Source organism: Aythya fuligula, chromosome 10 (assembly GCF_009819795.1).
Source record: "Aythya fuligula isolate bAytFul2 chromosome 10, bAytFul2.pri, whole genome shotgun sequence".
NCBI lineage: Eukaryota > Metazoa > Chordata > Aves > Anseriformes > Anatidae > Aythya > Aythya fuligula.
The window spans coordinates 10,811,766-10,838,065 of NC_045568.1; the positions used below are offsets into that span (position 1 = coordinate 10,811,766).

The 26,300-nt window shown below is 44.5% G+C and overlaps 1 protein-coding gene across 1 annotated transcript in view; it reads left to right on the forward strand.

Annotated features, from left to right (window-relative positions):
- The first annotated feature begins 1,206 nt into the window (after positions 1-1,206).
- CHCHD6 (coiled-coil-helix-coiled-coil-helix domain containing 6) overlaps positions 1,207-26,300 on the forward strand; it is a 106,061-nt gene continuing 80,967 nt past the window's right edge. The window contains exons 1-4 of the mRNA XM_032194332.1: positions 1,207-1,364; positions 2,605-2,728; positions 3,859-3,928; positions 5,209-5,353. Coding sequence (XP_032050223.1) covers positions 1,275-1,364; positions 2,605-2,728; positions 3,859-3,928; positions 5,209-5,353 — 429 coding nt within the window. The 5' untranslated portion in view covers positions 1,207-1,274. The remainder of the gene's footprint in view (positions 1,365-2,604; positions 2,729-3,858; positions 3,929-5,208; positions 5,354-26,300) is intronic.

The following is a 26,300-nucleotide window of genomic DNA, read 5'->3' on the forward strand; positions in this document are numbered from 1 at the left end:
CTGCTGTCTCTAGGTCCAGCTACTTCTGTTATATCTTTTTTTTTTTTTTTTTTTTTTTTTTTTTTTTTTTTTTTTTGCTTTAGCTTTCTCCCTTGGAGCCAGGGCCCATGTCTGTGTGATCTGGAGCAGTGCATGAGGCCGGGCAAGGTGTTCCTGGGGTGGCAGAGGGGAATGTCCCCTGTGTTTGGGCTGCTCTGCCTCAGGAAGACGTGTGGTGGAGGGGCAGGGGAGGGATGTGGGGCCACTCTTCTGCTTCATCCAATTTCCTAATTTCCTGCAACTTGGAGGAGGGCCTTGGGGCTCAGAGATGCGCATCATGCCTTCATACTTCATTTTCTGTGTGGTACGGTGTGTTGGATTTTTTTCTTTCTGTAACTTTGACCCAGTAAAGAGCCCCCCCCACGTGTTTAGGAAGCCTGAGGGAGCAGTTTGGTCCTGCTCCCACGTGCCTGGTGACAGGATGAGGGGGAATGGGCTAAAGTTGTGCTGGGGAGGCTTAGGTTGGCTATGAGGAAGAACTTGACTGAAAGGGGTGTGAGGCATTGGGATGGGCTGCCCGGGGAAGTGGTGGAGTCACCATCCCTGGAGGTCTTTAAAAGACGTTTAGATGTAGAGCTCAGTGATATGGGTTAGTGGAGGACTGGTTAGTGTTAGGTCAGAGGCTGGACTCGATGATCTTGAGGTCTCTTCCAACCTAGAAATTCTGTGGTTCTGGGATTCTGCTCTGAAGGGAGGGAAGGAGGAGGCCTGGGCCTGGGGCTGAATCCATAACCCAGCCATTCTGGTGCAGGTGTGTGCTGCAGAAAGTGGTCATAAAGAAATGTGGGGATGCCCTGATGAAAACTTTATTTGATTTTTCATCTTTAGGGGTTGCTCTGTGGCATTACCAGCCTTGAGGGCTGCTTACGGCGCAGCCAGGTTGTTGTGGGTGAGCGACACCGCTCTCCTCAGCACCACAACCCAGCGCACACCCCACTGCCGTTCGGTCTAACACCCCGCTACCACCCCCTGGCTACGCCGAGCAGAAACGCGTGAAAAACGGCGCTTAACGGTGCACATCGCGCCGGGAAGGATGAGGTGAAAACACCCCCGGCGCGCCTGCTGGACGCCAAACTACAACCCCCAGCCTGCACCGCGCCGCGCCGCCAGCACCGCGCCGCGCCATTGGCTACCCGGAAGCCACCCACCAATGGCAGGCGGGCGTGTTGGCAGGCGGCGGAGAGGGAGCGTTGCCGCTGGGCTCGGAGCGGCGTCCCCGGCGGCCGCCCCTTGGCATGGGGGGCAGCGGCAGCCGGGCGGGCGGCAGGAGCGTCTCCTTCGGCCGGGACGAGCGCGACCGGGTCCGGGTGCTGCAGGGCGTCAGGGTGAGGGGACACGCAGGGGACGGGGGCTGAGGAGTCACCGGAGGGGAGGGGAGAAGGGGAGCAGCCCCCGGGGGCTGCCCGGTGCCCCCTGCTCAGCACCCGCAGGGCTGAGGGGAGCTGGAGCTGGAGCTGGTCCCGCGCTGAGGGCGGCCTCCAGCTGGGCAGGGGGCCCTGCAGGAACCGAGCCGGGCTGTGTACAGGCCTGTGCTGATCGAGAGAAGCAAAATGCGAGTTCCTATCAACCCTTTTTTCGCTGTTCCTTTGGGTGTTTCACAGGGTGGGAGGCCACAAGCCCATAGGTGCTGTGGGCTCGCTGCCCGGCCGGCTGCTCTCAGTGTTTGCTTCCACAGGACGTTGATACAGGCTTCTGGCTGTCAACCACCACCAATTTCCATTAAATTCACGTGGAACTGAATTATCTTTGAGATCTCTGCTGTCTAGTACCGTGTGTTACTTAATAAGACTGCTTTTCCTTAGAGAACAAGGTTAAATGCCTAAAACCAGTAGATGCTGTCCCCAGCCCTCAGCTGTATTGGAATTGATGCTGGGAGTCCTGCCCTTATCGTCCCCAGCTGTGGGATGCCTTGGCGTTGCTTGGTCATTGCCCTGCTGCCCTGTCGTTTCTCTTGTGGTAGGCATTACGTATCTGGGGTTATTTCTCACCAAATCCTATGGCAAAGGTACTGTGCACACACGTGTGGTTGTAAATAGTGAGAGTGTAAAGCAGGAGGGCAGAACACCCAAGAATTTGGTACGTTAATGTGGAGAAAACAAGGCTCCAAGGTGGCCTCTTTGCTCTCTGCAGCTTCTTGAGGAAGGGAAGCAGAGGGAGAGGTGCTGGTCTCTGCTCCCTGGGAACTGAAGGCAGGTTTTCAGGGGAATGGCACACAGCTGTGTCAGGGAAGGTTCAGACTGGGGAGAAAGAACAACTTCTTCACCAGGAGGGTGGTCAGGCACTGGAACAGGCTTCCTAGAGAGGTGACCGATTCCCCAGGCTTGTCAGGGTCAAGAGATGTTTGGATAATGCCCTTATTAATATGCTTTACCTTTTCGGTTAGCCCTGACATGGTCAGGCAGTTGGAGCAGATGGGCTTTGAAGGCACTCTCTGTTCTATATTTGATTCTATGTTCAATTTTATTCTTGCGGTAACATGAAAACTAACAAGTTGGGTACTTCTATACTGAAATACATGTATGCTAAGTGCTAAATTGATTCCTTTCTCCTGTATGCATGTTTCAGCTCTCTGAAGATGTAGTAAACCGAATGAAAGAAACTCCACAAAGTAAAAGGGACAGCCAGAGATCATCCAATGGCACAGCTCCGTTTTCACCAGCTGCAGAAGGGAAACCCAAATCCCCTACAGGTACTGTCAGTCCCTGTCAGGTCTACTCTTTTGACACACCTCTCAATAGCACTGCTGTTGGATGTTACGTAGCATGTGTGTATCTTTTCAAGGCTGCCCTGTTACGAGAGGAGCTCTTTGATTAGCCTTTAACATGTTTACGTATGTAGGTATCAGCATCATTGAACATCTTGGACATTGCAGTCCTGTGACATTTTATGTGTTTCTGAAAGGTGGCTGTATCGTCTGGCTGTCGGAGCAGTTGAAATGCTGTCCTCCTTCTGTTGTGGTGTGACCTTAATAAGACAGCTTGTTTTTCTGGTCCTTTCCTTCTCTGGCTTCAGAATGCCACCCCTCTTAGATGCATTAATGAACTTGTATCACTTTGTGAACGTTTCAAAGAATTATTTAAAGTAAGCATGCAGTAAGCAGGGCAGAGTGTTTTTTATCTTTAAACTTGATTTATCGTCTCCTTTCCATGCCCAGGCAGTATGTTCTGGATGGGTGGGAAAATACTGCTTGTTCTTTGGAAATAAGTTCATGCTGTGGGGGCAGGATGGACTGACTAAGCACAGCTTACGTGACAGTCTAAGTGGATGGTGAGAACGTGATTTCTGAGCTTGTCTTTCTTTACAAGTCACAAATTGATTTGATTTCTGTTAGTTTTCAAATGTACTTTGTCGATAAACATTATTTGTATGTATTTAAGGCATCCAAAGTAACGTGAAGGTAATGAGCCAGGCCTTTGCTGTTAGAGATTTGTTACTTGTGGGATCTTGCTAATTATAAGGAAAGCAGGAGCTTGAGGGGAAGACTTAGTGGAGCTGGAAGAAGCAAATAGAAAGTAGGACTAAAACTATGCTTATGTTTCAGTATAAAACAGGGCGTGAGGAAGGGAGGTTAACATTTTTACCTAGATACTTCTTATACTACTTAGTATGCCTTGTGAAAGGCAGTGTTGTCAGGATCTTTCTTTCCTGAATTCTAACTCTACCAGATTTACGTTTTCTTGAGACTTTTTTTAGGTGTATTGTTTTTTCTTGTGATGGGATAACACTCACATATGAAGTGTTCTCTTATCAAATAATTTATGATGTGATGGCGGACTGTTTTCTCTTACAGTTGTCACAGGCTTCTGTCCTTCTTTCTAGGAATCCAGCCACCCACGGCAAGTAACTCTGGTCAGAAGGCTTCGGTTGCGGAGCAGGAATTGTACAGGAGGTGAGGTGAAGTTTGTGAAAAAGACACAGTTCAGCTCCTTTTCGACTGTATATATAGATTTATTTCACTCTGAGTGCAGTGACTGTAAATGTTAGTGCCTGAGAATCCTCTTTGAAGCTGTGCTCCTGTACCTTAGCCAAAAGGAGCAACTGGGGGAGCTGTGAGCAGGTGGAGTGGTGTTTGGAGAAACAGATAGGGAGGACCAATGTAAAGAGTTGGTAACTGTAGAAAATGTGTATTATGTGCATTGCAGGACCAGTTAAGCCTAAATTTGAGTACAGTTGCCTTTTCTCAGACAAATGAAGGAAACTAAGTGCTTGATACTAAGGGATTCTTAAATCTCAGATGTGGTCATGGTTTTGATTCAGTTTACACCTAACGTTATCAGATCCATTTTATGTATCTGACTCCTTGTCATAGACTAGACTTACTGCCAGTCAGCCAGTACTAGAATGCTATGAGTTTTTCATTCAACAGTATTTAAATTTATTATATTTATTTATCTTTAAAGATATTTATAAGAGCGAGGAGAAAAACATACAAGAATAATGTCCTCTATCAAAACCACAGGAGTCTGCTCCTAGTTTTAGGTATGCAGGGCCATGAGAACTTCAGTGCCTGTGTAACTCAGAGGCTTTCTGCTACAAAACTGCTGGCCTGCTGTTTTCTTTTCGTAAAGATGCTGTAAAAATTGGACTTTTCCTGAAGAGCAGGCCAGCAGTTTTGTAGCAGAAAGCCACTGAATTACACAGACGCTGAAGGTGCTTGCTTGTAGAACTCACCAGGCTCGAATTAGACTGAATTTCCTTCATGGCAGTCTCTGAGATGCAGGTGCCTAGGCGATAGACATGACAGGATGCACTCTCGGCACTGTCACTGTGTTTGTTCTAAGATTTTTTTTTCCCCTTGTAAAACAGAAAAAGCCCTGTCAGACTGACACCTTTTATTGTAGTACGTTTCTTGATTTTTTCCGAAGCGGTACCTATTTATCTAGCTAACTACTTTCTATTATCGCTGTTTTCAGGTGATAATTAAGCGCTTAATAGAGCTAAATATAACTGAAATATAAGCTTGTAAGGCGCTCAGTCTACTGTTGTTGTCTGTGCTGTGTGACAGTGAAGTCTGCAGGTCGTGTTTACAGTTTGTTGGACTTGGAATTCCTGCTGATAATGGAGGGGCTGTGAGCAGGCTGTGTACCAAATTGATAATGCGTTTGCGCTTTGGCTCTGGTCAGGGGTGTTGCCAGAAGTCTGCTGATCGCCTTTGCTGATCTCTTACAGGTATGAGCAAGAACAGGCCCTGGTCCAAGAGGAGCTGCTCCGGCTGGCCAAAAGAGAGAGGGAAGCAGCCGGCGAGGCGCTGAGCACTGCCCTGCAGCGGGAGAGGAACAGCACCAATGAAGAAAGGCAGAGAGCGGCCCAGCTGGTGAGTAACAAAACCTCCAGTGTGCTCCCATGCAGGACAGACTGAAATCTCCACAGAATACCACTGGTGTGATGAGGTTAGGACCTGACTCTGGGGGTGTGTGGACAGGGTCTTGGTGTGGTGCCAGCAGAGCTCAGCAGCAGGCAGAGCAGTGGTGTGATGTGAGCGCTGCTCTGCAGAGCACGGCACTACACAGGCAGCAGGGGAGGAAGGTAATTCTGTCAGCCCCTCCCAGTACAGGCTGTGGTGTTGAAGTGTTTGTTGGGAGAGCTAGGCTGAGGGTAATTCTCCTTGCCTACTGCATGCTGAAGGGACAGTTTAGGAAGGGGGCAGACCTGAGGAATGTTATCTTTATTTGTGTTTCTTCCATCCTACTGGAATCCTTCCATCCTGATGTGTTGCACGCACTTAATTTAAGTGAAGAGCCCTTCTGTGAGCATGTTTTCTGCCTGGTGAATAGCAACAGGCATGGCTTACCCAGGCACCTGACTGGGCTGGGAAGCAGTTTGAGATTATAATACTGGGGAGTGAATAAATAAAAGGTAAGTGAGCATCGTTGTAAGGGTTTGGACAGAAGGTTCTTCTAGCTGTAGTCCATCTGACAGTGATCCACACCAGATGCTTATGCAGAACATGAGAACAGAGCAGACATGGAGTGGTGCTTCTCACCTCCATACCCTGGCAACTTCTGGGGTTTAGAGCCTTCTTGGACGAGACTGTTTTATTGCCTTGGTGCTCAACAGTCACTGATGAACGTGCCTTCTGTGAGGATGTCCATTTGGGGGTTTGGACCCATTTATGCTTTGACTTTCCGGCAGCCTACTGTATGTGGCTGTGTTGGTAGGTCTCAGGTCGCTCTGCTGGGCATAGCTTGGGAATTGTTGTGTTGTGGGAAGCTTCTGCTTGGCAGCTTGTACCCCGATCACGGGAAGTGTGTGTGAGTGCTGAGTCTTAGGAGAGCCACGTCTGACGCAGGTGACTGCCAGTCCTCTGAACAGCAGGTCTGGGCCAGCAGACACAATGTTAACTCACTTCCCACTAGAAAGAGAGTATTATCTTTATGAATGCAATTAACGGAGCTCTGTAAAGGGGGCTGGGAGGGTGGGGGGAGCTGGTGGATTTAGTGCCCAGCCAAAAGGTAAGGCCCAGCTCAGAAATGGAGCCTGCCCTCCTGCAGGGAGACGCGGAGAGTAACCTCGGAGATGTGTGACTAGCAAAGGCAGGCAATATTTGTGGAGTGCGAGGAGGGCACCTCTAAAATGAGCAGGGACCTGACCTCTAACATACCGAAGCTGTTCTATTACCTGAATTAGCTTTTAATCCTGCAGTGTCGCATACCCAGATATTGCAAACTTGATGGTCTGCAAAAATCTGATCAGGCTCTCTCTGTGTAACCCATAAAAGATAAATAGTGGCCGTGGAATGCGGTGCAAGAATGAGAAACTGTTAAATTTCATTGCTCTTTAACTATCTCTTGATCAGTCATAAATTTAAGATCCTTAAAAATGGAATAGTCTAGCCTGTCCTTCCAAAGATGAGGTCAAAGCTATTGTCTGTTGGTTTCTAGGTGTCTTCCTAAGCAGTAACTGTTCTTGCCAGCCTTTTTAAATGATTGGAGTCCCTATCAGATTTGCTTTATCTCAGCTTCAGTTTCCTTTCAGGCATGGTCACCTTATTCTACTTTCTTAATCCTACTCAAATCGTATCTGTCCTTTGTCTTCCAGTATTGTTTTCTTCCTTTATTTGCAGTAGTGTTTGAATGGTTTTTGCTCACTTTTTTTGCTTTCTAGCCCTAGAATATGAGGCAAATAATGGATGTGAGCTGCTCTTTCATCTCATCTGTATCTGTCTTCTCTTTCAAACAGAAAAGAGTAGTGGAATTAGGTGTACCCGGTGGCAGTCTAGGTGCAGATGGAACTGGAAATTATCTGCTGAAGTTTATAAAGGAAAGAACTTTCAGTTTTTAGTATGTTTTTGTGTTGTTTTTTGGTTGTGTTGTTTGTTGTGGCCTATTATGGAAACCAGTGAAAAATGGGGCAACTCCCATGAAGGAAATAACAAATGAATAACTTGCTTCTAACAGCACTTAATTTAGTAAGTATTGAAAATGATGCCATGTATCAGTAGTAAGTTTTTTTTTTTTTTTTTTTTTTTTTTATTATTTTGCTACTTGCAGCAAGATCTTGTGTTGCTCTGTGCCCTCACTGTATGGATAGCTTGGTCACTGGTAGCCTTCCCTTGTACAGTTGTCTCTAGTAGTGCTGCAATATTCTCCTGTAACTTTACCACTTGTGGACCATAAATCCAAATACATTAGCTGTATTTTGAAACGATTTCATTTTGCTTGTGTTGGACATGACTTGTCATTTAATCTGTTTTTTTTTTTTTTTTTTTTAATGTTTTTTGTCCTGACTTTTATTATTAACAGCATCTCTGTGAAGTACTTCTGTGACACTGTGCAGTGTCCTGCTGAGAGCGTGGACTACAAATAACATGTGGTAGGGAGCTTGCTGCCAGTTTCTGGCACCAGGTACTTCATCACTGATGGGGCAGGGGAGTGCAGATTAAAACTGGTTGGTTTTATTTCTTAGTGGTTCACTGGTTACAAGAGGGTTTGAGCGTTAAGATCATGGGCTCTGTTTTACATTTTTGTCTTGTTCTTTTTTTATGACTTTGAATGAGGTACTTAGCTTCTGAACAGGGTACTTAGATTCTAGATACCTTTAGGTTTGGACTAAAACTCTATGAAGTTTAAGAAGCTAAACACCTCTATAAGTAGAAACACTGCAGCATTCACTTCACTCTTGGAGTGAATGTGGCTTTTGATTAACCACGTGGGACTGGCTCAGATGGAAGCAGTCTGCTAAGCTCCTGTGGAAGAGCTCTTACCAGTTTATATTAGAGAGAACATGTTTTGTTTGTACATCGCTGCAGGATCATGATGCTGGCTGGGTTCTTAAATAATTTAATGCCACGAGCACTTACAGTACAACAGGGATAATATGTACAGAACTTCAGAGCAGTGCCTAGGATGTTTAACTGATGCTAGTAGCATACCTTAAGTCTCATGTGAAATAAACAAGAATCAGTACAGCCATCTTTATTTATTTTTTTTAATTCTAGCACAAGAAATTTCTGAAGTTGTCATAGTCAAGTTATTTAATTGCTTGGATGTGTTGTGAATAGTCTTGCCTTTTCCTAAACTTTGAATCTTTCCTATTTAATTTCCAGTTAATCAAAACCTAATCTCTCAACTTCTTGGTTCTTCAGGCTTTCTTTTCTTTTTTTTTCCCCTTTTTTACCAACAAAAGAAACTTTTTTTTTTTTCTTTCTGCTTTTGTAATCTCCTAAGGCTGTGCAGCATATGCACCATGAGCCTTCGTCTTGGAGCCAGTGACTCCCAGCCTGATGGTTTTTGCTGAAACCTTTGAAACAAATCAATGTGGAATGGGGATGGAGAAAAGCAGAAGCTGGGGGGGGGAGAATAAACGCGATTAAGCGAAGACATCTCATTACTACTTTAGAAAGGGAGGATTATAACTTATAAAATAGGAGGATCTCATTTAGGGGCCATGTGTGCCTGTGTTATCAGGACAGAGGGAGAGCAAATAGAATAAATGAAATTAATACTTTGAAAAGAAGCATTACGCGGATTTCAGAATTGAACTAATATGATTTGTGCAAAGCCCTGAAGTTCTTATCTCCCCATTTAATACCCCTAGGATAATGGCTTTGTCAGAGTTATTGACCAAGAGTTGTCGTCTTCCTTACCACTTCGAAAGAATGAATTCAGAAATGGAGTGATGGCAGGACAAACTTGGCACCATAATTAGCTGTTTCAGGCGAGACTGAAGGGCATTGCTTGCTGTGCGAACCCAGCCTGGACACAACTCCTAAATTGCTGGGGAAGCTGTTTGCCAGCTGCTGCTGACAAATGGTTCACCATTCCCAGTGCTCCTGGGAATTTGGTGACTTCTATAAATATACAAATAAATAACATGCTCTGCTCGCTGGACGGCAGCCCCTGCTTTCTGGTGGCTCCAGCTCTGCACCGATGTGGTTAGGCTGGCCTGGGATGTGTGTGGGAGGAAATCCTCACAGGAGGAAGGGTCTGTCCCGTTGCTCCAGCAGCTGATGGTAACTGGTCATAGGCTGCTGGGTTCTTTTTGAACGATTTCTTGGCCAGAAATAACCTATTTGCTCTTCAGAGCTTCCTGAATCAGTGAGAGAGGAAGGGGGTGTGTCAAGCAGGAGTGACTTTGATCGGGACAGTGGGTTTTGATATCGGTGTGGTTGTGTGCGTGTGGGATTCTGAACTCTTGGGCTTTCCACATGGAGTGCACTGGACGCTGTCAGCCTTGGTTTAGTGTATATAGTGTATATATTTAGTGCATACCAGTTAAAAATGCCTGTTGCCGTTTTAACTGTTATGTTTTCTTCTCCAGTTCAAAGAATGTGGAGGTAAAATTGTTTAAAATTGGTGAAAGCTACACAAATAGCCTGTACATTGCTTGCTATACAGGAAGAGAATTTTGGTGATAGTAGGGGAGTTCAGCTGGAATAGTGCTGGGTTGAGGGGTTTGACCCCTAGGAAGGAAAGGAGTCAGCCAATTTGACCTATTTCTCAAAAGTTTTTGTTAGGTTTCTAGTCACTGATGAAGTTTTAGGCCAACTTTAGGCTTTTTGCCCAGTGTTGTCAACCAGTATCAGCTGTAGAGAGCTGCAGCTGAACTGGGATGGAAGATGGCTTTAAACATGGTGCTGAACACGATTTAGTTTTGTTGAGGCTTTCATTTACTTTGTGTTAAGCTGGGGATCAGCTTCATCCCGGTTGATTAACCTGCAGGTAAACATCCCTGGATCAGGCTGGGCTTTTGTTGCACGTAATCTCTCCCCATTGTGACAACAAGCAGCAGTGGCCAACCCAGGCCCAGGAACAGCGGGGTGTTTGTGACAGCGTGGGGACAGCACGGAGGTGAGGCTGCGTTTTTAAGGTCAGGCCTCTAGCACCAACACTCAGCCTTGGTTTTTTGTATTTTTCCCCTCCCTGGGTGTATGAACTGACCTAGTGAAAGCCCCAGGTACCGCCCCTGTGAGTTTTGCCTTACCCTTTAGGTACTGCTCACCTCAGGGCAGTTCTGTGGTCTGTTTGCTTTGCAGTTAAAATGTAGCAGATTGAGCTAAAACCCTTCTATTTTAAGGTTGCAAGTCTGAAATAGTTGGTGCTGGGGGGAGACTTCGCTAACACAAATGTTGATTTTTAGTCTTCAGTTGTTCTTTCTGTAAATTGTTCTTGATTGAAACTTTTTTTTCGTGGCTGAAGCAGAAAACACTGACTTAAGTCAGGAAATAATAGTGCAAAATGAGGAAAAAGTCCAGTTATTTTTCTTTCCATTTGATTTTTCCAGTGATGTTATCACTTGTGATTAGCAACAAGTCCCTATGTGTGTTTACTACAGGAATGACACCTTCTTCAGATTCGCTTTTATATTTTGTTTGGAAAATGACTGGTGCATTTAGCCACTAGAACACAAATTTGTGTGTGTAATTTGGGTACTGCTGGTGGTAGGAGCATTATCTCCTAGTGGTTTGGCTGTTTGCAGAGCACTCACATATCCTTAGTGTGTGTGTAACCAGCTAGGAAATCTGCCTGGGTTAGCATGAGTGACGTTGTCTTTGGCTAGAAGGTGCAATGTGGCTGTTTCCGATTGCTTTCACGGAGTAAAATTACCTTTTAAAAATGTTGATATACATGGAAAGATGTAGTTTTTTTTTATTTAAGCCTTAGTGATTTATTATATATATATAAAAAAGGGCCTGTCATGGTCTCTTAAGGTGTACATTGAAGCAAAAATAGGGCACGTGTACATGTGACACTCCCAGATGGTTTCTCTCTGCAAAGAGCTGCGTGTCGAGTGGAGCTGGCTGAAGGTATGGCACCTCTGGAAGGGGCTCCTGCTGGCAAAAGCTGATCCCCCGAGGCAGTAATTGCTGCTAGCTCAGAGCTTGTGGCACACACAACTTCAGAAACAATCGCGTGCCTTGAACAACTGAAGTATTTGAACAGATCTGAGGAAATTCAGATCCTAACCTGTAGTGTCATAACTGGTGTTTATTTTTAAAGAGCCTTAATTTTTTTTTAAATGCTTTTTAAAATTCTTTTTGGGTCAGGACTTGGTAATTAACAGAGGTGTAATATTCCTTTGCCTTTACCAAAGGCTGCCTCAGCCTCTGAGCTGTGTGCTGAAGAGTCAGACAGCCCTTAGTTCTCTAAGCCCCCTGTCTTTATTTTTATATTCTAGATTATTTTTTGGCCTGAAAAAGTCTCTTTAGTAGCAGCATTAATAAGGTTATGCGTTCCGTTTCTCTGCACTTTTGATGCTTGATGTGGAGCCCTCCTGCTGCACACGAGGCAGAGTCAAAGCACTTGGAAGCAGTCTGCTTTTCTTCCCCTGGTGAGGACTCCGGGCTGGGTTTTGTAGCTCCATGTGTTGTTTTCTACGTTGCAAGACATCGATAGGGGAGTTAAATAGCTGGATTGCGAGTACCTTCAGATCTCGTTCCTTCTATTCCTCTCACTCTCACTGTCTGAGTTTTTTTTTTTTCTTTTTTTTTTCTTTTCTGCACTTTGAGGAATGCATGTTAATCAGCAGTCTTGAAAGTTAGTGGCCTGTTAATCTATATGGCCTCCGGACAGAACATCCCTCGTTCTCCTCCACGGTTGGGTTCCTCTCTGGCTGCTGTTTTCTGTAGCAGAAGCGGGTGCACTTCTGCAGTGAAAGAATTAATACTTTTTATGAAACCATTAAATGTTTAAGGAATCCCTTTAGAAAGTAGTCTTGCAGTATTAGATGATGGACTTCGGAAAGGTTTGCATTAAATTTAAACTTGGCATGACAAGGATCTACGTGTGTGTAACCTCCAGCAAGCTAATAACTTTTGGCCTCTGAAGCACCAGTGAGGTCTAAATTTAACTAAGACAATCGTGCAGAATGTTTAATGCAACCAACCAGGATTTAAAAAGGGTAAATTCTTTCTCTATCTTCTCTTGAGGAAAGGCAAAGGTGTTATCTGGCTGGGGGTAAGATGCTGCATCTGTACTCCTTATTTTCCCTGCTACTGCTGCTATGATTTGTCAGACATTTATAGCATTTTTTTTGAACAACTTCCAATTTCTGCAGCTAGTCTTTTATCTCCTGGCTCTGAAGGTTAATTTGTGTTTGGAGAGTTTTTGCAGATTTCAGCAGCTGATGGTCGTTTGTGAGCTTCTCGTTTTTGTAGTCTCTTGGGCTAAGGGACGTTATCACAAGGCTGGCCTCTTTTTAAATCCTACAGCTGCAACAAATTGAAGTTGTCTGTGGTGCTGCCTAATTCCCCTGTCTCGGCTTCAATTCTCTTCTCCCCATGTTTCACTTCTTTTTGTCTACTAAGTTCATACATTCCACAGAAACTTCTAGATTAATTTATTCTACTTAAGGGTAACAGTAAAGCCATTCTGTTGTTTAAGAAGCAACAGATAGGGAGAAAGGAAGACTAATCCTATCTGCTAGAAGATACTACATTTGATAATGCACGGGAGTGTTTCAGTAGCCTTTCCTTCTGTACGAGCCAGCATGGCTTGTGGTATGAGTTGTAGGTGTAAAGTACAAAATACAGTTTGCACAAGCTTGGTTAAACTTCTTATTTTTGGATTATTGTTTTGTTTTTCTGTTGTATGTACTTGGGATCATACATCTCCCTTGTTATTGGGTTATAACTTTCCAGCGCTCATTCTGTTCTGCCTGCAGAAGGGCAGTGTTTGAATCCTGAATCAATGATCCTTAGAAACAAGCTTGAAAATTTCCTTGAGATGTTTGAGAATGAAAGTGTTATTAAAAAGAGAGCAAGATTACGAATTTAAAGGGCTGATATAATAGCTAGGAAATAAGTTAGCACTGAATGGAAATCAGATTGGTCTTGCGCTCGGATGATGGGGACTTGAGGTAGGTGACAGCTCGCTGGATGTCATCTCTGTCACATTCCCTAAATGCCATGAAAACTACCTTTGATGCTTCTGCTGCCTTGCCTTGGAGCCTTAGGTGCGTGTCTTGAAGTGACCCTGCTGGCAGCGGAGGGGGTGGCAAGGAAATTGCTCGTACCTGAGATGGGAAGAGGGATCTGCAGCAGGGCTGCTGGGAGAGAAATGGTGCAGGGTTCTTTCTGGATCCTGATATGAGGGGCTGACCAGTGGCTTAGTAAAGCAGCTGTTTTAATGAAATAGAATAAAAAGAGCGCAGATAGCAAGTAAAGCTAACATCCCTACATGTGCTGGGAGCCCTGCTTTACACAGCACGGACCCTCTCTAGATCTTCCCATGGCATGCTGCAAAGATCCTGTCTGCGAAGAGCATCCTCTTTTTTGGTCAGTCAAGCTATTATATTCTTATAATATAACTATTACATTCTTGTAATTCAGCTGTTTAAGAAGCAACTGTTCATAAAGGATGTTCACATGAGAGCTTCTTGCTGCGCTTTCAGATAAAGGTGCTGTAACTGCCGGTCCCAAGGGCGAGCTGCCCGTAGACGCCTGGGTTGTGCTGAGCTGGGCGATTTTATCCTGCAGCACAGCACAGGCCTGAAGGCCACGCTGCATGAGCAGCTCTGTGCCTGCTCAGGTTTGGTCTCTACCTCCTCAATGCGCAGCGGTTTCCTGGTTAGGATCACTGCTCCACGCCTTGACCCACAGGCAGTTACACTGCAGGTTATCCTTGTGAGCTGTTCAGGTAGGTTTCCTGACCCCCTGGACGTTTCTGTGTAACACACAGCGCAGCCCACACGGGGTGTTCCAGCAGGTTCCCATACAGCAGCTGCTCGTGCTGGCGTGTGGGCTTCTTGAGTCCTAAATGCCAGGCCCAGCAGAGCAGTTGTGCCCTGTTCAGGATCCCAGCTCCTCGAATAAAATGTCTCTGACAAAGCTCCCTCAAATAGCCTTGCTGGATCGTACTAGGAGACGAAGCTGAGAGTACATGGTATGATGGGAAAAAGCAAAATAAGCACTGAGGTTATTTCTTTATTTGTCATCTTCAAAGAAAGTTACAGCAAGCTGATACGAAGAGCAAATTTCACTGAGGCTTTTCCCGGTTCAGTTATACCCTCTGCTACTGCTGGACATCCTACAACATGTTTCCATTCGCTGATGAAGTTTATTTTAATTCTTGTTTGCTTCCCTCTCCCTCCCCGTCTCTCTCTGCCTTTTAGTGTCCCGATCTGCAGGACGTTTTGCTCCGGCTGCCGCTCTCGGTGGTGGCGTTATCAGCCGCGTGTGCAGAGGGTGAGATTGCAAGCGCCACTGTTCTCCGTGATTCTAAGTATCAGACAATGTTTTACACGGCGTCCCATTCTCTAGCTGGCTGGTTGGACATGATGTTGGTACCTTATCTTCACGCTGACACACACTGGACATTAATAGAAATACATTGCTGAGGCACATGTGTGGAATTTCAAGCAGCCTTTCTAGCTGTGCTTTAGATAGTCTATTGTGTGCTTAACCTCTTGGAAGAGGTTTTGATGAGAAATGCATTATGTTAACTCTTGGGCAGCTGGCTGGACTCTTAGAGTTTCTTATTACAGTCAGCATAATATCTTCCTAATTGCACGGTGCTGATGTATTTTGGAGTTTCAGCAGTTTTAAACCTATCTTTCCATGAGCAGCATTCCCGCTTCCTAATGCAAATGTATAGAGAAGAAATAGCTATGCATACTGCACATGGGGGGGAGGTAGGAAAGAAATGCTTCAGAGGGGAGCGAGCTGCCAGCAGCCTTGTTTAACTTCGTCTGAAGTCTGTCTCTGTATTATTTTTGGCTCTGATTGCCTTACGTCAACTAAAAACATGACCTGGATGCAACTGCTGCTATTTGCCAGGAATTCCTTCTGCTTTTGGAGCATCTCAGATTTTTTATTGTTTCCTTTGTACTATATATGTACACTTTTTCGCTTGTTTGTTATGGCCATCTGCAATTATCTGTATTATTTATGAGGGCTGAGTAAAACTTGATGGAGAGTAGCTTCTTGAAAGGGACTGTACTGAGGGAGAGGAAATGAGCTTATGATTTTCTCTTTGATTTTTAGACAATGAAAATAGAACACCTGCAAGCTTATGAGGGAGAGAAGGAATTAGAGAATTAACTGGCTTTCTTCTTCCTGTCTGCGTGTTGCGTTGGGGGGTTGGAGCCTTTTTAGCCTTGAAGACTTTGTGATAATGGGCAAACTTGAAGGATGATGCTGTATGAGCTGAGAGTAAAAATTGATCAAACAGACAGATAGAGCAGGGCTATGCATAATTACTGTCCAAGAGAAAAAAGCTCCATGGTTTAATACCTGCTCAAATAGCACTTTAGAGTAAGGATACATTTGTTAAATAACCACTGCTCTTGTAGTGAGGAACGAGAGCTTGCCGTGTACGTTCGCTGTATCCTCGGTCTAATGCTTTTGCCATGGAAGATGTTGTTCACTTCCAAGCAGATAACTTCAAGCCCCTTTCTTTTCCTAAACACACAGGCTCGTATCTCTTCTCTCCTTTTCCCTTCTGTCCAACCTCTGAGCAGAATGGATTCGTTTCTCAGTGTTCATGAACCGGCTCCCCTCTGTATTTTCTGAACTTCCAATACACAAATGGTTCCTTATAAAAGCTGTTCTCTTCCCTGTTGAGGACCCGAGCAATCACTCATTTTTCTGTTTTCCTATGATATGCTCGCCTATTTCAACATCTAGATATGGGAAAGGGGAATTGGGAACGCTTTTTTGTTTTAAACAACAAAACCATATAGTTGCAATTGAACTTTAACATTTCCTAAATCCTCTTCTCTGATTTTTTTTCAGGGCAAAAAAAAAAAATAAATATATATATATATTTCAGATACAAAACTTGAAAAAGAATGAGAACCTTAAACTGCAAAGCAAACTGATTTTTGTAAAGACAATGAATGTCATTCCAGCCATTCCAGTTTTCTATTATTTAAGAAGTTCAAGGCTCAGCATTTGTAGTGTAATTTTTCTAAGTTCTGTGCTACTGAAGGTTATCATAGAGTTCTGTTAAAACCCTACTTTCCCGTGATTTCCTGTTACAGGGTGACCTGTAAGAGGTGGTTCTCAGCGTTCCCTTAAGAACGTGATCTGGTTCCTTTACTGGTAACAGAAGTGAAGCACATCAGCACCTCTTACTCTGCCGTGTAACTAACTACCAGGCTCCCAGGTCACTGTGGCCTTGTGCCAGGTGATGCAGAAGGTCTAAGTGCAGTCTTGAAGTTGTTAACAGCAACCAAGCTATTCTAAAGAAAAGAAAAGGCAAGGAGTAGTTTGCCAAGTTTTATGCATCTGGGGTAAAAATGAGAGTTTTCACTGTAATTAATCTACAGTGTCAGTTGGTGCTCAAATTAAGTGAGGACCATTAGCTGTTCTCATGCTCCAATAATGTCATTCTGCTGTAGCAGGCTTATTTTCTAAGGTTAATAAGGAATGTGTTAAGGTGTCTGGAGGGAAATGAGCTCTAATGGCCTTAGCTACCACTCTCTTTTGTAAGGTGGGACTAGCATGGTTGGGAAATACCGTGCTGCCTCAGGCCTTTCGCAAGCTGGCTGTTCCCTTGGGAAAGCAAGCAGTTCAGGAGGTACCTTGGGTGTTCTTCAGATGGGACTGAAGCAGTTGGACAGAAGGGATTTTCTCCCCAACAGTCTTTCCAACATAAATTGTAATTCCTCTTAATTTCAATGTTTTGATGTCAAATATCTCAGGGGTAGGTAATGGTAGGTGACATTTCTCTGGCTGTGTGTGCATGCAAAGTTGTGCCTTTTTGTTGTTTGCACGCATTTAGCAGTTAGATCTGTTTTCTGCACAAGAAAAATGTCTTACCGGGCATTCTTAAACTGCAGTGAAAATTCACATCTTTGTTTAGAACAAAACCAAAGCCTTCCATATAATTAAACTAATCTGATATTGTTGCTCGCTGGCCAGCAGATGTTGCTGTTGAGCTGGGTTAGGCTTCACTGTAGAGTTCAGCAAGTCATTTGCCTATTGTAAGAGTTAAAATGCTCACTGATTTGGACCGAAATTTCGTGCTTGATAATTCCAGTCATCTACTGGCAAATCAATATACTGGTGCGTCAGGTATGTTTGTGTGTGAAGTTAAAGAACTGGCATTAGAACGGCTTTTTTTGACCTGCATTTTTAAATTTCATGACTGACTCTGAATTCTTAGGAAACTTCTCACTTTCAGTGAAGCAGTTTTTTATTTATTTTGAGGGAGGGAGGTTTGTTGGCCATTCAGGTGAGTCTTTAAAGTGTGTTGGTGCAAATGGAGTCAGCAGATCCTCACTAATTCCCCTTTGACTTTAGGATCTGGGAAAAAATCTATTCCCTACCTTGTGCAGAATCTGGGAGATGAATTATGTATAGTATTTGGGGTCAAAACCACGGCTCAGCCTGGGCTGCTCTGTGTATTGATCTTGCAGACTGTTCTGCTGCTCACTTCTTTGGGATGGGATTCCAGATGCAGTTCTCCTGTTTTGTGACTGGCGATTTTTAATAAACATCTTGGTTGTGTGCCAGTGCTGCTACCAAAGCTGAGCTCATGTGTTTTTTTCCTGGTGAGAGCAGTTTGGAAGCACCGAGTATGTCCAGAAGGTGGCAGTGAAGGGACACCCATGAAGACTGCCAGGAGTGGACCGGGAAGTGCTGAGCTCTCAAATTGCTTGCATACCAATGAAATGTCTCAAAGTTTTTACTTATTTGTTTTCATTCTGACTCTAGCTTCTCCTGGAATTACTGTAATATTTTTCAGAATGAGTTTACCCTGTGCGTTTGCAGTCCATTGGTTCCTGTAGAAATAGATCGTTTAGAACTGCGAGGCCACTGCACGCTGGCATAATTTACAAATTGGAGATCTGCGTTGAATGAACCTGCTTCTGTCTTCTCACCGTGCTTGCTGGGGCTCGCCGTCATGCCTAAATTTGTGGGGTCTGGCAGCTCGTGCGGCTGCTTTGTGTTCAGGCTGCTGAGGAAAAGGGCAAGGTTGTTGTCAGGACAGTGCAGGTGTCCTCACAAGTGATGTGGGATGTCCTCAGCCACCTCAGATTTGTCTTTGGTCCCCACTCTGTGGCTGGTTTCCATTAATACTTTCCGGAGGGGGAGGTAGCTGCTGCGGGCAGCGAGCTGGGGTTTGGAAGTGGTGGGAGGCCAGCAGCGGATGCTGCCCTGATGATATCGTATGCTTGGTATCACGTCTGCCTCCATTCCTCAGATCCTCTTCAAGATTTGCTGTGTTGATATTATCTGTGAAACATGGTCTGTAAAGAAAGAAAAAAAGAAAAGGAAAAGAAATGGACTAGAATTGCCGTGTCCCTCTGGCTGCCTGCAGTCAGACTGTGCACTAAGAAGGCCTATGCCAAGAAAACACTGGAGTTTCAGCAGAAGTTACACGTGTGTGTGCTGTCCTGTTGTAAAAGCAGGATCTCAGGTCGGTCTTCACTGATATTGCAGGTTTCTGACGGACCTGAGTGGTTCGGAGTTTAAAACATAAAGATGATGCACATAAAGTGGCCAAAGTGAATTACTGCGCTGGGGCAGAATCTTCTCTTGAGCAAGAAGTTGGTGGCTGGCTTGAATCCCTGCAGATTTTTAGGGAGGAGATTTGTATCTTTTCATCTGTTTTCAAGAAGGAGAAACAAGAGTTATAAAAACCACTTAAAGGTTCAGTTAAGATTTATTCTGGCTGCATAACTGCCTCCTATAATAACTTTAATATGCATCATCCTGAAACTCCTAATTGGCCTCAGTGTTGGCAGGGCTTTCAGACCCCGCAGAATCTTCAATGTTCAGCAGCTTTTAGGAAGGACTGTAGCCAGAGAAGCACAAAAGATGAAATGGCTGCCTTATAAATTCTGACTGACCTTCAGAGTCCTTGTTTTAACAAGCAGGAGGACGCTGTGGAGAGCCATCTCCAGAGAGCGGCGGCGGGAGGGCGAGTGGGAGCACCCCTGGTAAGGTGAGAGGGGAGGCTGCGGGAGGCCTCGTGCACTTGGTGGGAGAAGATGGCTGTGTTTTGGGTCAGGTATCTACTTACCCCAATGTTTTTGTTGTTGGCAGGAGTCTATTGGCTATGGAAGACCTGTGGGTTGAGTTAATTTGACTCAGCCATGCCATGCCTTCACTTGGGAAGTGACCCCAGGCAGTTGTCACTAGTTAGTGACTGGCTGGTCCCTGGGTGGGTGCTCACCAGACAGATGAGAGACGGGGTGTCTGGGCAGGCTGAAATGTTCCCCAGCTCTCCTCCGTTCCCCTCCATGCCTGGGTGGACGGTGGCAGCCTGCTGGGTGGCGTATCAGTGCTGTGAGTGGCACAGGGCTGTCATTCTCGCTCTCCCAGGGCTGTCACTTGGGCACCTTTTGCAGACCCTGAATTCCCTTTAAAAACAAAACATTTGGCTTAGTTTATTTTATTCCATTAAGTAATTTCACTGCTAATGCATAATTATCTACAGCAGTGACACTCGTCTGTGCTTTAATTATCACAAAGCCACACAATCCCCCCTCCCCCCTGCCTGGAAGTTGTCACTTGTGCAGGGTGGTTTTGCAGAGATAAGTGCGTAATAATGTGGCGGTGCTTTGGGTCCCTCACAATGCTCAGGCAGGCGCTGATTGCTAAATGTAGGCAATAGAGAAGAGGAGGATTTTGGTCTCTGTCTTCTATTAGTGGCTCTCGCTGATGTGGAGCGAGACGTTGGGAAGGAATAAGCTTATCAAAATGTCGTAATAGGGGCTTGAAGATGAAGATGTGAGCAAGTGCTGATTGGAGGCATTACACTTCAAGGTGTTCAGAAAACTTGGAAGCACAAGTATTTGTTTTTCTTCTGAAGAAATTTAAGAAATGAGGTGACCATGATCTTGGGCAACAGCCCAGGAGCCCTGGCTGTGTTTGAGAGAGTTTCTTTGTATTTCACGTTTTCTTTTTTCTTTTAGCCTTCAAGCTTCACTTCTAGCTCTGTTTTCTGTAAACACCCTTTCTGAGTGCAGAAGAGCCCGGCAGAAGTCTTTGATGCAGTCTGTCATAATGAGGAAATGCAACTGAGCTACAGGTTGTTTACTCCTAAGTTGGGAGAGGATACATATTTGAGTGAAATACCTGCTTTTTCCTCACTCCCTTGCTTGTTAAGGAGTGATTTTGTTAGAAGAGAGGATGTGGTCAGTCCTGTCTGAACAAAGGGCAAGTGGGCAGCATGAAAGCTGTTTCCCTGGAAGGTAAAGGTCTGCTTGGGAACAAAATGTTCTTCGAGATGTCTGAAAACCTTGCAAAATCTGAATGCAGAAGAAGATGGAGGGGACTTATAATTGCACTTGTCTAGTTCCACAAAGCTAAGAGAAGTGGGTTGTAGACACCTCATTTAACTTGCAACGATGCACTGAGGCTTGTGAATGAAGAAAACCTGGAGCATGTGTCACAGAGGTAGCAAACCGTGAGAAGGACCTGATAGAAACGAGGACAGTATGAGGAAGCAAGGTCTGTGTATTATCTTTTAATAGATGGAAATGAGGCCATTTATTGGTGTTATCTGCTGGCAGAGACGTTCTGCCAACTACCTTTGTTTGGAGCGCTGACCAAAGCGTGCAATACGTAATTGTGTTCCAGTTTCCATCCTGACGGTTCTTAGGATTGAAATTACTCTTTCATATACAATAGCACTGAAATCTTTTCCTGTATTGTTACGATGAAAGTCAATTTCTGGTTGCTGACTGGCAGGAATGAGGAGGGGAGGACTTCACAGCTTGTGTTACAACAAACGTCCTCGGTGGCCATGTATCTGCTGCACTTGGCTGGCAGCAGTTGCACCTGTTAAAGGAAGATTTCTTCGGCCTAGATGTATGTCATATATTTTCTTTGGCCCAAGGACATTGTCTTAAGTGTGTCACTTGAAGACTTCACAGCTTGCTGATTTCTAAATCTTTCCATCAATGATATGTTTGTTTTCTGCGCTATTTATCACCACAGTGCTTTATGTACTTTGCAGATAAAGGAGGTTGGCGTACAGTGGTCAGTTTGGTTTTCCTCCTCTCAGGAAAGGACGTTATATTAAGAACCATACTTTCTGCCAGAGGTTATATACTCACCCTTTGGTAGTGTAGTGTCTCCAAGCTTTCTTTCCAGGAACCTAAACACCATTGCCTAACTTCCAAATGCCTCTTCTGTAAACACCACTGGTTGAAATGCCTTTCACATCTGGCAGTGGCTGTTCACATTTTAAAGGTAGCAGAACAAATCCCAGAACAAGTGCTTTGGCTTTTGGTTTTGCTTAAAGCATGCTGGAAAACCTCCCTATAAAGGCACGGAGGTAAATACTGCCTCGGTGGCTTTTTGGACTCATCTTGTGAAAATCACTTGTCGGGTTTGAAGTTTTCACCAGCCTTTGTTGGTAATTTCTTTGGAGCTGCATTCGTATTGAAGTGCTGTAATATACTTTCCAAATAGGAATGAAATGAGATGTCGCTTTTAAAAGTACTGGTTCATGCAAAGATAAAAAGAGAAATGAGGAGACAAGGAGGGCTACGTAACGCAGGGCATAGAGCTCATTGCCTCCCTTCTCTGGGCTGGTGTGAGTGAGGAAACACGGGGAGAGCATTCCTTATCCACCTGGCTGCTTGGCTGACCTTGGGGGGGGGGGATCACCTGGGAAAAGCATTCATAAATGATTCAGATGGGTTGTGTGTGCTTATGGGGTAAAAGCAATAATGAAGCATAACTTGTGAAGCCTGCAGATGTGAAAGGAAAGTGGGGTAAGGGGGCGAATGGCGCGTCCTAGCTCTGCGTGCGTGTGGTGTTGTTGCCTTCTAGATGTTGGCAGGTGTGGAGAGAAAGGATCCCCAGCCTGGCAAGTCAGCTGCCAGTGTGGCTGATGATTAATTGCCCTTTTTAAATTGCAATTATGTCAGTCATGGAACCCGTGAATATTAATTCCTGATTTGCTGCTTGAAAAATGGAACAACGATGAGCCGGCTCCGTTCTGGTGTCTCCAAAGCGGGCTAAGTGCTACCACCAGGAGTTAGTACTGAAAAGGAGCGGTGCTGTGACCGCGTTGTGTTGTCAGCCCTGCCTCCTCTTGTTCTGTGTTTCTCTTCCTTTCCTCAGAACCCTCTCGGTGCTTATAGCAAATTTTTCCATACTGATGTTAGTGGGCGGTGGGCTGGCACCTGGAGCGAGTTAGTCACTGCAGGCAGCGCTGTTACCTGGCCGTGGTGCATGGCCTGCCTCCGCTCACGGCTGCTTCCCGAGTCCTTTGGAGACTTCAGAGTGAACCAGGGCTTGCTTTCTTGCTGCTCCAGCTCTTTCTCTTCCTCTCAGAAGTGTGTAACCTTTTGTTCCATTTTACTTAAATCTTTCAAAGTAATTTTCTGGTTGTGCCAACTTGGAAGGATGTTAACAGGCGAGCATCACTTCTCTGCGACTGTTTGCCTTTCAGTAATCTGCACAAATGCATGGTTGATGAGAATACTTCTATGCTTTGGGTCTCAGTTATCAGTCATGATCATGTCTTGTATTTTCTGCGTGAACCAGGACAAATTATTGCTTGTGCTGTAGCTTCCTTGGAACAGTAGTTACCTCGAGAAGTGTTGTTGTGATGTGTTGATATTCATTCAGATCTTTAAAGGTGAACAGATTGCTTTTTGTTTTTTGTTTTAAACAAAGCAAATTGCCCCCCCCAGCCCTTAGAACATTTTGCTTGTTTATATCTTGGTGCTTTGCAGTGTTTTAAAACTTCTTTGAATTTCTTTCAAAGCTTTTCCAAGCCTTCAGTTATAAATGACTTCAAATGCCTACATATTTCATTGTTTGCTTCTCGGGTTGCTATCTGCTGCCTTATCAAATTGACCTGTGATGTGTAAGAAACATAATTATATGGTGGAAATTGCACAGAAATTCAGCCTTTGCTATTCGTTCGTCTTTTAGTTGTCCATTTTGCGTGGCAGGTAAAAGTTGGCTGTTCCCTGAAAAATTTTCAGAATGGGGCTGTGGACTAAAGAGCTGAAAGCGGGTGTGTAAATGGCAGGCTATTACTTGGTGTTGCTGGAAAAAGAGACTATTACTTGGTGAATGCTCTCATTTTTTTTCTTTTTTCTTTTTTTTTTTTTTTTTTGAAGCTGAAGTGGTGCTCCTCACTTCTACATCTTAATGTTCTGTGTATAAGAGAGGAGGCCTTGCAGGAGACACATGCAGTTTGTATTAAGGAAGATCATCAGTTTGTTAATTTTGATCATGGTTTAGTGCTTAGCTCCATAAACTGCTATCGTTTTAGTTCAGTTTAGACGTCCCTCATTGCAGTTACTGTCCTGCTGCATTAAAGGCACTGAGTGATTGCCCCTAAAGAGAAGGATTGACTTGAAGGCTGCTGGAGGCCACTTCTAGTTCTGTGTTCAGGCTGCTAAGCTTAGAAGAAAAACAGCTGCAGCAGGGAATAGGTTAAATAAAAATGTTTTCAGTTTTTGCTTAGTGTTGCCCTTTCCTGGAGGGAAAGCATGCAGCAGACACTTAGTTGACTGTGGTAAAGACTTCTTACCAGCCTGAAAAGGCAGCGGGGGCAGCCCTAGGACTGCAGGTTCAGCGCTTCGTTCTGACTTCTCTGTTTTCCCCACTTTTCAGCTCCCTAATTCAATTGTAAACTGCTCGTTTTCATTGGGCCCTTTCATTTTGGAAAGCTCCAAGCAGTCCTGTGTTGCTACTGTTGCCCTTTCGGGTGAAAATGAAGCATTTCATTTTACAAAACAAGTAGACGGCTGTTTAACAACCAAGTTAGTTTTTTGTCACCGGTTCTCGTGGGTGTTACTTTTATCCTCCTTCTCATTCTTCTTGTTTCCTTGGTGCGCTTTATCTTGATTCTCTGGTGTAGGAGCAACTTTGTCTAGCGCTTAATTTAGGGCCCCTAAGCATGACTGTCAGATGAAGAAGTGGTTGCTTTTACTACAGCTCTGCAGAGATACCAGAACTGCCAGCAGCCCTGGCTCCTCAAAATGTTGTTTTATTTGTAAGGAGAACGCACTTAAAAAGTCTGTCTGCGAGATGCAAAGTTTTCTGTCGTGCCTGACTAATACAAAAGTTTCCACTGTGTGATAGGACTGGAGCAATCAAACGCTGCAGCCTTTATTTCTCTCGGAGCAGTGTCTGTTTTACCAAAAATGCTTTGAAAACTTTGTGCTGTCCTTAGGAATCGAGCTTCAGATTCACACCACTTGCCCTTGGGATAACATTTCCTAGCGAAGTAGGTACTCTAAACACAGAAATAAGCATTAAAATAGTTTTGGAGTAGATTTTTTTTTTTAAACTTCTGTTAGTCAGATTTATTTCTGTAGTTCTCCTTAACAGCACCCATTACAAGCTCTCCCTGCAGGGTGAACTGCTCGCTGTCGTAGGTGTCAGCCCAGCAGACAAGCACATAGCCTGTGTCACAGGAGCGCAAGGTGCGTTCACTCCTTCTACTGACACAAGGTGCAAATACCAGCTCTTCCTCAAAAGCGCCAAGGGAACGTTGTATTTAAAGACCATGCAGGCTCCCAGGTGATCTCTGGCTTTAAAAACACGTTTAATTATCCAGCGAAGAGGGAGTAGTGTGATGCTCCAGTGCTTTACAGTAGCTGCGGGTTCCCACCAAAAAGTACTTTCACTGGTAATTCTGGTTGTTAGGGATTGCAGATGAATTTTGCCAGTTCAAAACTTGAACTGGCTCTTTTTATTGTACAAAATAAAGAAATGACCAACCCCTATTGTGGCTTAGGGAACAACCAGAGTTGGGGAAGGCTTGGCAGGAGAAGGGAACCTGCTTTTATGTGTTAGTGTTTTTTGTCTGTGCGGGTGTTTTTTATCATTTTTTTTCCCCTTTTTCCACCATGATGTTAATAGCCCTTGTCCTTTTCACTTGGCAATTCCAGAGCTTGTGAGTTCAAGGTAAGCTCTGCTTCCTCTGGGGCTGTGGTCTGAACAGGATCCTGCTCTCACTGCTCAAGCACTGTGACCAGCAGCAAGAGGAGGCTGGGGGCAGAGGAAGACGACTTCGGCTGCTGCCTGTCTCTCATTTCTGTCAATGCAAAGAGCTTTACAGAGACGAGTAATATTTTGCAATTGAGTTTCTCTTTTAAAGACACTCTGATGCTAATGTTGATTTAATAAGGTTCTCTCATTCTCTCTCCTTGCTTAATTTGAAACGTCTAATTTTGTGCTTCACAGTTCTGAACACAGAATTAGCGAGGGAAGAAGAGCCAGAGGCAGGGGGAGCAGAGTGCCACACCAGAAGTTGCCAGGGGAGATTGATTCAATAGAGTGAAAAGGTGCAAAAGGTTATATGACCACAGTTCAGAACAACGTGACGGTGGTACTAATGAGGAGGAAAGCTTGATCCTTTAAAATGTTTTAAGGTCTCTGTAGGTGCATAACCAACACTAAATGGAAAATGGAGCACTGGAGCACTGGCTCTTTGAATGGGTTTTTCTTTTTAATTTTATATATGTGTAATATATATGTTACACGACAGGAAAGAGAATATTATGAGATAAATAGGCTTTTAAAGGTTTTTATTTTAAAGGTTGTTTTGATAAGTGTGGCATTCACTTTCAAAAGTGCTGAGAGGTTCTGACAGATAGGGAATGCGGTCCTGCTAATTCATTTTGTCCGCACCTGGATGTTTTTTCCTGCTTTAGCTTTATGCTAGTGGAAAAAGATATTGTTGTTAGCCTTGGACATTTAATTCATTTGTTGATCTGGGGTTAAATTTAAACTCCGCAGTGACACAACGCAAAAAGATTTTCTGAAATATTGTACAAACAGCAGTAGTAATGCAAGTTTTTTCCTTTGTGTCCTGCTTTGTTTGCGTACCTTTCCTCTACCTGTTAGGAGACTCCTTCAGCTGGGTGACAGCTCTTCTAACGGCAGGGTGGAC